Source organism: Gorilla gorilla, chromosome 19 (assembly GCF_029281585.2).
Source record: "Gorilla gorilla gorilla isolate KB3781 chromosome 19, NHGRI_mGorGor1-v2.1_pri, whole genome shotgun sequence".
In the NCBI taxonomy this organism is placed as follows: Eukaryota; Metazoa; Chordata; class Mammalia; order Primates; family Hominidae; genus Gorilla; species Gorilla gorilla.
The window spans coordinates 15,722,961-15,737,578 of NC_073243.2; the positions used below are offsets into that span (position 1 = coordinate 15,722,961).

Consider the following 14,618-nt stretch of genomic DNA (forward strand, 5'->3'; position numbering starts at 1 on the left):
AGAACCTAATGCATTCCCAGAGAATCTCCCTCAGCACCTAATGCGTTCCCAGAGAACCTCTCTCAGGAGCTAATGCATTCCCACAGAACCTCCTCCAGCACCTAATGCGTTCCCAGAGAACCTCCCACAGACCTCAATGCATTCCCAGAGAACTTCCCACAGAACCTAATGTGGTCCCAAAGATCCTCCCTCAGAATCTAATGCGTTCCCAGAAAAATTTCCTCAGAACCTAATGCATTCCCAGAGAACCTCCCTCAGGACCTCCATGCGTTCCCAAAGAACTTCCCTCAGAACCCAATACGTGCCCAGAGAACCTCCCTCAGAACCTCAGTGCATTCCCAGAGAACCTCCCTCAGAACCTAAAGTGTTCACAGAGAACTTCCCTCAGAACCTAATGCGTTCCCAGAAAACCTCCCTCAGAACCTCAATGACTTAGCAGAGAACCTCCCTCAGGACCTCAATGCATTCCCAGAAACCTCGCTCAGGACCTAATGTGGTCCCAGAGAACATCCCTCAGAACCTAATGCGTTCCCAAAGATCCTCCCTCAGGACCTAATGCGTTCCCAAAGATCCTCCTTCAGAATCTAACGCGCTCACAGAGAAATTCCCTCAGAACCTAATGCGTTCCCAAAGAACTTCCCTTAGGACCTCAATGCGTTTCCAGAGAACCTCCCTCAGAACCTAATGCGTTCCCAGGCAACCTCCCTCAGAACCTCACTGCATTACCAGAAAACCTTCCTAAGCAGGTAATTATTTCCCAGAGAAATGCCCTCAGAACCTAATGCGTTCCCAAAGAATCTCCCTCAGAATCTAATGCATTCCTAGAGAACATCCCTCAGAACCTGATGCATTCCCAGAGATCCTCCCTCAGAATTTAATGCGTTCCCAGAGAAATTCTCTCAGAACCTAATGCGTTCCTAGAGAACCTCCCTCAGAACCTCAGTGCGTTTCCAGAGAGGCTCCCTCAGAACGTAATGCATTCCCAGACAACTTCCCTCAGAACCTAATTCCTTCCCAGAGAACCTCCCTCAGAACCTAATGCGTTCCCAGAGATCCTCCCTCAGAATTTAATGCGTTCCCAGAGAAATTCCCTCAGAACCTCAGTGCATTCCCAGAGAACCTCCCTCAGAACCTCAGTGCATTTCCAGAGAAGCTCCCTCAGAAGCCAATGCATTCCCAGACAACTTCCCTGAGAACCTAATTCCTTCCCAGAGAACCTCCCTCAGAACCTCAGTCGATTACCAAAGAACCTCCCTCAGAACCTAATGCGGTCCCAGAGAACATCCCTCAGAACCTAATGTGTTCCCAGAGAACCTCCCTCAGAACGGAATGCGTTCGTAGAGAACTTCCTTCAGAACCTAAGGCGTTCCCAAAGATCATCCCTCAGAATCTAATGCATTCGCAGAGAAATTCCCTCAGAACCTAATGCGTTCCCAAAGAACTTCCCTTAGGACCTCAATGCGTTCCCAGATAACCTCCCTCAGAAACCAATGCGTTCCCAGGCAACCTCCCTCAGAACCTCAGTGCATTACCAGAGAACCTTCCTAAGCACGTAATTCGTTCCCAAAGAACTTCTCTCAGAACCTAATGCGTTCCCAAAGAACCTCCTTCAGAACCTAATGCATTCCTAGAGAACATCCCTCAGAACGTAATGCGTTCCCAGAGATCCTCCCTCAGAATTTAATGCGTTCCCAGAGAAATTCCCTCAGAACCTAATGCGTTCCCAGAGAACCTCCCTCAGAACCTCAGTGCGTTTCCAGAGAACCTCCCTCACAATCTCAGTGCATTCCCAGAGAACTTCCCTCAGGACCTCAATGTGTTCCCAGAGATCCTCCCTCAGAACCTAATGCGTTCCCAGAGAACCTCCCTCAGAACCTAATTCCTTCCCAGAGAACCTCCCTCAGAACCTCAGTGCATTACCAGAGAACCTTCCTAAGCATGTAATTCGTTCCCAAAGAACCTCCCTCAGAACCTAGTGCATTCCTAGAGAACTTCCCTCCGAACCTAATGCATTCCCAGAGGTGCTCCCTCAGAATTTAATGCGTTCCCAGAGAAATTCCCTCAGAACCTAATGCGTTCCCAGAGAACTTCCCTCAGTACCTCAGTGCGTTTCCAGAGAACCTCCCTCACAATCTCAGTGCATTCCCAGAGAACTTCCCTAAGGACCTCAATGTGTTCCCAGAGATCCTCCCTCATGACCTAATGCGTTCCCAGAGAACCTCCCTCAGAACCTAATTCCTTCCCAGAGAACCTCCGTCAGAACCTGAGTGAATTAACAGAGAACCACCCTCAGGACCTAATGTGGTCCCAGGGAACCACCCTCAGGACCTAATGTGTTCCCAGAGAACCTCCCTCAGAACCTCAGTACAATACCAGAGAACCACCCTCAGGACCTAATGTGGTCCCAGGGAACCTCCCTCAGAACCTAATTCCTTGCCAGAGAACCCCCCTCAGAACCTCAGTGCATTACCAGAGAACCTCCCTCAGGACCTAATGTGGTCCCAGAGAACATCCCTCAGAACCTAATGCGTTCCCAGAGAACCCCCAACAGAATCTCAGTGGGTTACCAGAAAACCTCCCTCAGGACCTAATGCGGTCCCAGATAACCTCCCTCAGAACCTAATTCCTTCCCAGAGAAGCTCCCTCAGAACCTAATGCATTCCCAGACAACTTCCCTCAGAACCTAATTCCTTCCCAGAGAACCTCCCTCAGAACCTCAGTCAATTACCAGAGAACATCCTTCAGGACTTAATGCGGTCCCAGAGAACATCCCTCAGAACCTAATACATTCCCAGAGAACCTCCCTCAGGACGGAATGAGTTCGTAGAGAACTTCCCTCAGAACCTAATGCGTTCCCAGGCAACCTCCCTCAGAACCTCAGTGCATTACCAGAGAACCTTCCTAAGCATGTAATTCGTTCCCAGAGAACTTCCCTCAGAACCTAATGCATTCCCAAAGAACCTCCCTCAGAACCTAATGTATTCCTAGAGAACTTCCCTCAGAACCTAATGCGTTCCCAGAGATCCTCCCTCAGAATTTAATGCGTTCCCAGAGAAATTCCCTCGGAACCTAATGTGTTCCCAGAGAACCTCCCTCAGAACCTCAGTGCATTACCAGAGAACCTCCCTCAGAACCTCAGTCAATTACCAGAGAACCTCCCTCAGGACCTAATGCGGTTCCAGAGAACATCCCTCAGAACCTAATGCGTTCCCAGAGAACCCCCAACAGAATCTCAGTGCATTACCAGAAAACCTCCCTCAGGACCTAATGCGGTCCCAGAGAACATCCCTCAGAACCTAGTGCGTTCCCAGAGAATCTCCCTCAGAACGGAATGTGTTCGTAGAGAACTTCCCTCAGAACATAATGCGTTCCCAAAGATCCTCCCTCAGAATCTAATGCATTCACAGAGAAATTCCCTCAGAACCTAATGCATTCCCAAAGAACTTTCCTTAGGACCTCAGTGCGTTCCCAGATAACCTCCCTCAGAAACCACTGCGTTCCCAGGCAACCTCCCTCAGAACCTCAGTGCATTACCAGAGAACCTTCCTAAGCACGTAATTCATTCCCAGAGAACTTCCCTCAGAAACTAATGCATTCCCAAAGAACCTTCCTCAGAACCTAGTGCATTCCTAGAGAACTTCCGTCAGAACCTAATGCGTTCCCAGAGATCCTCCCTCAGAATTTAGTGCGTTCCCAGAGAAATTCCCTCAGAACCTAACGCGTTCCCAGAGAACCTCCCTCAGAACCTCAGTGCATTTCCAGAGAACCTCCCTCACAATCTCAGTGCATTCCCAGAGAACTTCCCTCAGGACCTCAATGTGTTCCCAGAGATCCTCCCTCAGGACCTAATGCGTTCCCAGAGATCCTCCCTCAGAACCTAATGCATTCCCAGAGAACCTCCCTTAAAAGCTAGTGCATTCGCAGAGAACCTCCCTCAGAACCTAATGCATTCCCACAGATCTTCACTCAGGACCTGATGCGTTCCCAGAGAACTTCCCTCAGGATCTCAATTCGTTTCCAGAGAACCTCCCTCAGGACCTCAATGTGTTCACAGAGAACCCCTCTCAGAACCTAATGGGTTCCCAGAGAACTTCCCTAAGAACCTAATTCGTTCCCAGAGAACCTCCCTGAGAACCCTGAGGTCACAGAGGACCTTCCTCAGAACCTAATGCATTCCCAGAGAACTTCCCTCAAAACCTAATGCATTCCCTGAGAATCTCCCTCAGAACATAACGCGTTCCCAAAGAAGCTCCCACACAACCTACTGCGTTCCCAGAGAACCTCCCTCAGAACTTGAATGCATTCTCAGAGAACTTCCCTCAGAACCTAAGGCATTCCCAGAGAACTTCCCTCAGAACCTAATGCGTTCCCAGAGAACCTCCCTAAGGACGTAATGCGTTCACAGAGAACTTCCCTCAGAACCTAATGCATCCCCGGAGAACCTTCCTCAGAACCTAATGCGTTCCTAGAGAACTTTCCTCAGAACTTAAATGCGTTCCCAGAGATCCTCCCTCAGAATCTAATGCGTTCCTAGAGAACTTTCCTCAGAACTTAAATGCGTTCCCAGAGATCCTCCCTCAGAATCTAATGCATTCCAACAGAAATTCCCTCAGAACCTAATGCGTTCCCAGGGAACTTCCCTTAGGACCTCAATGCGTTCCCAGAGAACCTCCCTCAGAACCTCAGTACATTCGCAGACAACCTCCCTTGGAACCTCAGTGCATTCCCAGATAACCTCCCTGAGGACCTCAATGTGTTCCCAGAGACCCTCCCTCAGAACCTAATGTGTTCCCAGAGAACCTCCTTCAGAACCTAATGCGTTCCCAGAGAACCTCCCTCAGAATCTAATGCATTCCCAGAGAACCTCCCTCAGAACCTCAATGCAATCCCAGAGAACCTGCCTTCAAACCTAATGCGTTCCCAGAAAACATCCCTCAGGAACTAATGAGTTCCAGGAGAACTTCCCTCAGAACCTAATGTGTTCCCAGAGAACCTCCCTCAGAACCTAATGCGTCCCAGAGAACATCACTCAGAACCTAATGCGTTCCCAGAGAACCTCCCTCAAAACCTCAGTGTGTTCCCAGAGAACCTCCCTCAAAACCTCAGTGTGTTCCCAGAGAACCTCCCTGAGGACCTAATGCATTCCCAGAGAGGTTAACCTCCCTCAGAACCCAATGTGTCCCCAGAGAACCTCCCTCACAACCTAGTGCGTTCCCAGAGAACCCCCTCAGGACCTCAATGCGTTCCCAGAGAACTTCCCTCATCATCTAATGCGTTCCCAAAGAACCTCCCTCAGAACCTAGTGCGTTCCCAGAGAACATCACTCAGGACCCAATGTGTTCCCAGAGAACCTCCACAGAAGCTCAATGCGTTCCCAGAGAACCTCCCTCAGACGCTAATGTGTTCCCAGAGAACTTCCCTCAGAACCTCAACGCAGTCCCAGAGAAACTCCCTCAGACCCTAACGTGTTCCCAGAGAACCTCCCTTAGAACCCAATGCGTTCCCAGAGAACCTCCCTCAGAACCTAATGCGTTCCGAGATAACCTCCCTCAGGATCTCAATGCGTTCCCAGAGAACTTCTCTTAGAACCTAATGCGTTTCCAGAGAACCTCCCTCAGAATCTCAATGCATTCTCAGAGAACTTCCCTCAGAACCTAATGCGTTCCCAGAGAACTTCCCTCAGGACCTAATGCGTTCCCAGAGAACTTCCCTCAGGACCTAATGCGTTCCCAGAGAACCTCCCTCAGGACCTAATGTGTTTCCAGAGAACCTCCCTTAGAACCTAATGCGTTCCTAGAGAACTTCCCTCAGAACCTAAAGCGTTCCCAGAGAACCTCCCTCAGAACCTCAGTGCATTAGCAGAGAACCTCCCTCAGGACCTAATGCGTTCCCACAGAACTTCCCTCACAACCTAATGCATTCCCAAAGAACTTCCCTCAGGACCTCAATGCATTCCCAGACAATCTCCCTCAGAACCTAATGCGTTCCCAAAGAACCTCCCTCAGAACCTAATGTGTTCCCAGAGAACCTCCCTCAGAACCTCAGTGCGTTCCCAGAGAACCTCCTTCGGAACCTCAGTGCGTTCCCAGAGAACCTTCCTCAGGACCTAATGTGTTCCCAAAGAACCTCCCTCAGAACTTCAATACATTCCCAGAGAACTTTCCTCAGAACCTAATGCGTTCCCAGGGAACTTCCATCAGAACCTAATGCATTTCCAGATAACCTCCCTCAGAACCTGAATGCGTTCCCAAAGAACCTCCCTCAGAACCTAATGTGTTCCCGGAGAACCTCACTCAGGACCTCAATGCGTTCCCAGAGAACTCCCCTCTGAACCAAATGCGTTCCCAGAGAATCTCCCTCAGAACCTAATGGGTTCCCATAGAACCTCCCTCAGAACCTAATGCGTTCCCAGAGAACTTCCTCAGGACCTCAATGCATTCCCAGAGAACCTCCTTCAGAACCTCAGTGCGTTCCCAGAGAACTTCCCTCAGAAACTCAATGCATTCCCAGAGAACCTCCGTCAGGACCTCATGCGTTCCCAGAGAACTTCCCTCAGAAACTCAATGCGTTCCCAGAGAACCTCCGTCAGGACCTCATGCATTCCCAGGGAACCTCCCTCAGAACCTCAATGCATTCCCAGACAACTTCCCTCAGTACCTAATGCGTTCCCAGGGAACCTCCCTCAGGACCTAATATGTTCCCAGATAACTTCCCTCAGTACCTAATGCGTTCCCCAAGAAGCTCCCTCAGAACCCAATGTGTTTCCAGAGAACTTCCCTCAGAACCTCAATGTGTTCCTGAAGAACTTCCCTCAGGACTTTCCTGCAGCCACTGTTGCTCTCCCCATGGGAGCCACCTTCTGGTCCCTTCCAAGTGCGTTCTTTAGACTATGAGGCTTCCTCTGGGGAGCCCAGGCCAGTCTGTCTCATCATCTTGTTACAATCATCTTGACCTTTCCAAAACCTGCCTTCCAACGTGGAAGGGCTTGGCTGTGGACAAGGACGCAGGGATGAGGAGGAGTCTTCCTCCTTTTCTAATGCCCCCTCACGCACACAACGGACACTGGAGCATGAACACAGTCTTCGGCTGTTAGTTTGGAAGTCTTTGGGATTTTTTTAAAAACAGGGTGGGAGGGAAGAAACCTGGCCGCAGTGAGATGCTTTATAAAAATATTTGGAGGCTACAAGTTTGTGAAAAGCATATAGTATATTTTGTTTGCTTTTCTTTTTCTTTTTTTTTTTTTTTTTAGAGGAAGTCTCTGTCACCAAGCTGGATGGCATAGTAATGGCTAATTGCAGCCTCTGCCTCCTGGGCTCCAGTGATTTTCCCACCTCAGCCTCTCGAGTAGCTGGGACTACAGGTGTGCATCACCACACCTGACTAATTTAAAAAAAAAAATATTTAGAAAGATGAGGTTTCAGCATGTTGCCCAGGCTGGTCTTGAATCCCGGGCTCAAGAGCTCCTCCTACCTTGGCCTCCCAAAGTGCTGGGATTACAGGTGTGACCCACTGTACCTGGCCACGTGAAAAGCATACACTGTATTATATAGATGATCCATAAAATAAAATCAGAATCCATGAGTTCATACTGATATATAAACAAATAGGGGAGAGGGGAAATTCTTCCATATAGTAGAACTCCAATTAGTAAATGTAGAAGAAATGATGAAAATAGACAATCAACATTTGGCAAATGCCACAGAAACAACACTTCAGTCAGGAATCAATCATCAAGGGATGCGAAATGAGTGGGCAAAAGTTTGATGAGAGCAGGATATTTACAAAGTATCATCCCATAAGATACTTATTAATTACCAGGAGAAAAATTGTAACTTCACAGTGAAGACAGTTGGCAGGTACCACCTAAAGCAAGTAATCAAAGTCCCCAATAATGGGACAAATCAATGTGATGTGCCTCTTGACACAATGCACTGGGGATACAATGCCACTTTTACGGTGTTCTTGCCCAAAATTGATTTCATCAAGAAAAAACAAACAAAAACTGAGGACATTGTACAAAATACCTGGCCAGTACACACTGAGGTCGTGAAAGACAAAGAAAACATGAGGAATGGCTGGGCAAGGTGGCTCATGCCTGTAATTCCAGCACTTTGGGAGGCTGAAGTGGGTGGATCATTTGAGCCCAGGAGTTCCAGACCAGCCTGGGCAATACAGAGAGACAGCATCTCTACTAAAAATAGAGGGTGGCGTGTGTCTGTGGTCCCAGCTACTTGGGAGGCTGCAGTGGGAGGACTGCTTGAGCCCAGGAGATGGAGGATGCAGTAAGTCATAATCTCACCACTGCACCCCAGCCTGGGGGACAGCGTGACACTCTGTCTCAAAAAAGGAGGGGAGGGGAGGGAATAAAAAGAAGAGGAACTACTCAAGATTAAAGGAGACCAAGATCAAAGAGATCTGACAACGAAATGCATGATTATTGGGTCCTGGACCAGAAAAAGGGACATTAATGGGACAGTATTACCTTCTCGATTTTGGTAACTGTGGTTGTTATGTAAGATGTTAACATTCTCTGAGGAGGGCATGTGAAAATTTTTTGTCCTATTTTTGTAACTTTTTTATAAGTCTAAATTATTTCAAAATAAAAGGATAAATTATACTTGAAAACATATATATTAGAGACTAGGCTTTCTTCCAATACCCAGTGCCTGACACTGTAAAGCTTTGTGGGCTGATATATGTCAGGGCTCAACACCCACATGGGAAGGGATCCCAATGTAGGGATCCACTGGGGACCTTATTAGGGGCAAACTCAGGCTCTGAGATTTATAGACACAATTCATGATAACATTCAAAAGATGTAAAAATATCCCTAATGGGTTTCTAGGGAGGGTCACAGGCATGCCACAACCATCTTTCAGCCCCGGAAGGAGCTGTGCGCTTCCAAGACCCAGTCATGACCAGAGCGGCGAGAAATGCAGGCAGAAAACAGCGAATGTTCCTCACTCACTTGTCTTGGGATTCGATATACACGTAGAGATGAGGCTCAAAACACTTGGAAACAATGCCATGAAATGGATTGTCTGGGGCTTTAGGCTTCTTTGGCTGTAAAAACAAAGAAAAATAAACCCCATACTTGAGTGATCTTTGCAAATGTTCAAGAATTTTTTTAAAAACATCATTTCAAAGTTCACTCCTAAGTCACAGATAAGAGAGTACTCAATGTAACCCAATACGATGGCTTCACCATTCACCCTGGCAGGTGAAGAAAAACCAGCTTTGTTAGCATCACTCACTTGCTCTGGATGGTGAAAGACATACTGCTACCTGGATAACATATATGTTTTGAATCTGGAAGCAAGTCATCATCTATCTGACTGGTGTTTTCCAGAATTTAAATCCCAGCTAATAATAGCACCTTGTATTTGCACAGTGCTTTAGAATTTAAAAAGTGCTTTCACACAATCCAATTTTTGATAGCACTTTGATACCAACTAATATGTCACCTGCTCCTCACAATAATCCTTCATGTAGGTATGACTACTACTATTTTACACCTCAAGAAATGAGGACTCAGAGGTTCTCTAACCTGTCCCAACACATATGTAGACATCTGCTTTTCTTAAACTAGAACTCTTTCTGCTATACCATTATTTTCCTGCAATGGTTCCCAGAATTTTTTGAATTCCATCAGTAAGAAAATGTAAGAAAAAGAAGAATGGACAACCAATAGAGGATTGTTAACTTTATTTTGCTACTTTCTATTCTTACCACAAGTTCCTAAAAAAATTAACAAATAAAGGGTTTTTTTTTGTTTGCTTTTTGAGACAGAGTCTCCCTCTGTCACCCAGGCTAAAGTGCAGTGGCGCCACCTCAGCTCACTGCAACCTGCGCCTTCCGGACTCAAGTGATTCTTGTGTCTCAGCCTCCTAAGTAGCTGGGACTATAGGCATGCGCCACCACGCCGAGCTAATTTTTGTATTTTAAATAGAGGTGGGGTTTTGCCATGTTGGCCAGGCTAGTCTCGAACTCTTGGCCTCAAGTGACCCACCCACCTCTACCTCCCAAAGTGCTGGGCTTATAGGCATGACGCATGGCGCCCAGCCAGAAAATTGTATTTTATACCCCCAAATTTTATAAGAATAAAATAGCAGCATATAGGCAGTACTTTCTAAGAAAGGTCAGTTGGTAACCTTACATCAGATAGATAGATAGAGAGAGAGACAGGCAGGCAGGCAGGCAGACTATATTGTCTTTATTTTTTGCTTTAGGCCACTGCAACACTAGATGAGCACTGGTTCCCAGGCTGTTACTTGGAAGCCATTGATAAAGAAGTCATATGACAGGCAAGTATTTTAAAACAATATTTGCCACTTAATTCCTTTCCAAATATCTAAAAAATAAGCAAAGATTTTCCTATGTATTACTTCTATTCCTAACAAATGTGAATTCTGTCTATTGCCAAATGTCTACAAAATGACCCTGAGCCAAACACACCATCCTGGGGTTGATACTAGATCATAATTTGCATGTAAATTGGCACCCACAACGTACTTGTTAAATTGAACTACTCATATCTTATTTTTTAAAAACCCACTTTATTGAGGTATGATTGACATTTTAAAAGCCCTACATAATTAATGTATACATCTTGATGCATTTGAGGATAAGTACACACCCACAAAGCCCTCACCACCATCAAGGCAGTAAGTGTATCCACCACCTCCCCAAGCTTCCTCCCACCCCTGTTGTTATGATTATTATTACTTGTGGTAAGAATGCTTGCTGGGCACGGTGGCTCACGCCTGTAATCCCAGCACTTTGGGAGGCCAAGGTGGGTGGATCACGAGGTCAGGAGTTCAAGACCAGCATGGCCAATATGGTGAAACCCTGTCTCTACTAAAAAAATACAAAAATTAGCAGGTTGTCATGGTGTGCGCCTGTAGTCCCAGCTACTTGAGAGGCTGAGGTAGAAAAATTGCTTGAACCCAGGAGGTGGAGATGGCAGTGAGCCGAGACTGCACCACTGTACTCCAGCCTGGTGACAGAGTGAGACTCCATTTCAAAAACAAACAAACAAAAAAAAGAATACTTAACATAAGACCTACCCTCTTGAACTGCTTATATATTTTAATAAATACTGGAAGAGATAAGCCCTAATGACAGAAATGATAACTACCTATTTCTGGCCTTTAAAAAAATTTTTTTTTAAATAACACGTTGCAATGGTTAAAAACATCTGTAAAAACTGATTTGTAAAAAATGATCACCAAAAATTAAATGTCAACTTTAAACACACCTACTCAATCTTGTACTTAACCCTCTTCCCTTTTTACCTTTCAGGAGTTCCATGTCTTTCATTTTTTGGCAAGGTTTCTAGAAACTTTGGTCCTTCCTAAGAATAAATACAATCTGCACTGCTTTTACTCTTATCATCTGGAAGCCACTGCCAAAGCCAGGCCTTGGACTGAGCCCACAACCACACAAGCCTGGCTGATTGAGCTTGAATCTGCCGGATCTAGAATTCCACTTGAGTGCACAGATGTCCTGGGAGTTTTTCTGCATTTCCATTAGTTTAAGATGAAGGATCTATGATGGAGGATGAGGATTGTGAGGGGTGTCCTCACCCACTTGTCCTGTTTATTCCAAGTCAGTATCTTTTATTATTGATTCAATAAGATGACTTAAGTGAATAGAAAAATGTGATTTAATTTGTCTGACTCTGTAGGACTAGATATCATGGATTCAGATTTGGAAAACATGGCTACTACAAACAGATATCTTTTTATTAATTAAATAATAATGATAAGTATTATAGCTATTCTTTTTATTTAATTTTTTTCTTCTTTTGAAGAAAATATTCACACTCTGCAGGATAACTTCTGGTAATTATACATGTGAATTTACATAATACAGAATGTTATTTAAAAAAATCAACATGTATATTTTGCTTTTTTTTATTTTGAACATGTATATTTTGTATTCAGCTTTATTGACTTACTAATTTATGTGTACTTTCCCAACTACTGACAATATTTTATCACTTTAAAATGGCTACATTATGAAAATCTTTAAAAGCCTATATATTATAGATTACTGTATGGATGTTAAATTTTCTGATTTTGATCTATGGTAATAGAATTGAATGCCCTTTTTCTTAAGAAATATATACTAAAATATTTAGGGGTAAAGGACATTATGTCTACAACTTACAAATTGTTCTAAAGGTCGGGGGGGGAGTGGGGAGGAAATAATAAAGTTATATAGCAAAATGTTAACAATTGCTGAATCCAGAAGAAAGATATTTAGGAGCTCCTTGTAACTTTTCTCTTAGTTTGACATTATTTAAAAAAGAAAAAAAGTAAAGGATAACGTCAGAAAACTTGGCAAATGGGTACAGTGGCCTGGTGGAAAATTCCAGAGACCGCAATGGAGCCATCTTAAGAATGGCATATTGTCCCATTGATCTATATCTCTGTTTTGGTACCAGTACCATGCTGTTTTGGTTACTGTAGCCTTGTAGTATAGTTTGAAGTCAGGTAGTGTGATGCCTCCAGCTTTGTTCTTTTGGCTCAGGATTGACTTGGCGGTGCGGGCTCTTTTTTGGTTCCATATGAACTTTAAAGTAGTTTTTTCCAATTCTGTGAAGAAAGGCATTGGTAGCTTGATGGGGATGGCATTGAATCTGTAAATTACCTTGGGCAGTATGGCCATTTTCACGATATTGATTCTTCCTACCCATGAGCATGGAATGTTCTTCCATTTGTTTGTATCCTCTTTTATTTCACTGAGCAGTGGTTCGTAGTTCTCCTTGAAGAGGCCCTTCACATCCCTTGTAAGTTGGATTCCTAGGTATTTTATTCTCTTTGAAGCAATTGTGAAGGGAGTTCACTCATGATTTGGCTCTCTGTTTGTCTGCTGTTGGTGTATAAGAATGCTTGTGATTTTTGCACATTGATTTTGTATCCTGAGACTTTGCTGAAGTTGCTTATCAGCTTAAGGAGATTTTGGGCTGAAACGATGGGGTTTTCTAGATATACAATCATGTCGTCTGCAAACAGGGCCGATTTGACTTCCTCTTTTCCTAACTGAATACCCTTTATTTCCTTCTCCTGCCTAATTGCCCTGGCCAGAACTTCCAACACTATGTTGAATAGGAGTGGTGAGAGAGGGCATCCCTGTCTTGTGCCAGTTTTCAAAGGTAATGCTTCCAGTTTTTGCCCATTCAGTATGATATTGGCTGTGGGTTTGTCATAGATAGCTCTTATTATTTTGAGATATGTCCCATCAATACCTAATTTATTGAGAGTGTTTAGCATGAAGGGTTGTTGAATTTTGTCAAAGGCCTTTTCTGCATCTTTTGAGATAATCATGTGGTTTTTGTCTTTGGTTCTGTTTATGTGCTGGATTACATTTATTGATTTGCATATATTGAACCAGCCTTGCATCCCAGGGATGAAGCCCACTTGATCATGGTGGATAAGCTTTTTGATGTGCTGCTGGATTCGGTTTGCCAGTATTTTATTGAGGATTTTTGCATCAATGTTCATCAAGGATATTGGTCTAAAATTCTCTTTTTTTGTTGTGTCTCTGCCAGGCTTTGGTATCAGGATGATGCTGGCCTCATAAAATGAGTTAGAGAGGATTCCCTCTTTTTCTATTGATTGCAATAGTTTCAGAAGGAATGGTACCAGTTCCTCCTTGTACCTCTGGTAGAATTCGGCTGTGAATCCATCTGGTCCTGGACTCTTTTTCGTTGGTAAGCTATTGATTATTGCCACAATTTCAGCTCCTGTTATAAGGTCTATTCAGAGATTCAACTTCTTCCTGGTTTAGTTTTGGGAGAGTGTATGTGTCGAGGAATTTATCCATTTCTTCTAGATTTTCTAGTTTATTTGCATAGAGGTGTTTGTAGTATTCTCTGACGGTAGTTTGTATTTCTGTGGGATCGGTGGTGATATCCCCTTTATCATTTTTTATTGCATCTATTTGATTCTTCTCTCTTTTTTTCTTTATTAGTCTTGCTAGCAGTCTATCAATTTTGTTGATCCTTTCAAAAAACCAGCTCCTGGATTTGTTAATTTTTTGAAGGGTTTTTTGTGTCTCTATTTCCTTCAGTTCTGCTCTGATTTTCCTTATTTCTTGCCTTCTGCTAGCTTTTGAATGGGTTTGCTCTTGCTTTTCTAGTTCTTTTAATTGTGATGTTAGGGTGTCAATTTTGGATCTTTCCTGCTTTCTCTTGTGGGCATTTAGTGCTACAAATTTCCCTCTACACACTGCTTTGAATGTGTCCCAGAGATTCTGGTATGTTGTGTCTTTGTTCTCGTTGGTTTCAAAGAACATCTTTATGTCTGCCTTCATTTCATTATGTACCCAGTAGTCATTCAGGAGCAGGTTGTTCAGTTTCCATGTAGTTGAGCGGTTTTGAGTGAGATTTTTAATCCTGAGTTCTAGTTTGATTGCGCTGTGGTCTGAGAGATAGTTTGTTATAATTTCTGTTCTTTTACATTTGCTGAGGAGAGCTTTACTTCCAACTATGTGGTCAATTTTGGAATAGGTGTGGTGTGGTGCTGAAAAAAATGTATATTCTGTTGATTTGGGGTGGAGAGTTCTGTAGATGTCTATTAGGTCCACTTGGTGCAGAGCTGAGTTCAATTCCT

The 14,618-nt window shown here is 44.4% G+C and overlaps 1 protein-coding gene across 5 annotated transcripts in view; it reads right to left on the reverse strand.

Annotated features, from left to right (window-relative positions):
* Positions 1 to 14,618, reverse strand: part of VPS53 (VPS53 subunit of GARP complex) — a 200,504-nt gene that overhangs the window by 66,046 nt on the left and 119,840 nt on the right. For all 5 annotated transcript variants that reach the window (XM_031003546.3, XM_055367078.2, XM_004058206.5 and 2 more), the window contains one exon: positions 8,969 to 9,063. In XM_031003546.3, coding sequence (XP_030859406.1) covers positions 8,969 to 9,063 — 95 coding nt within the window. The remainder of the gene's footprint in view (positions 1 to 8,968; positions 9,064 to 14,618) is intronic.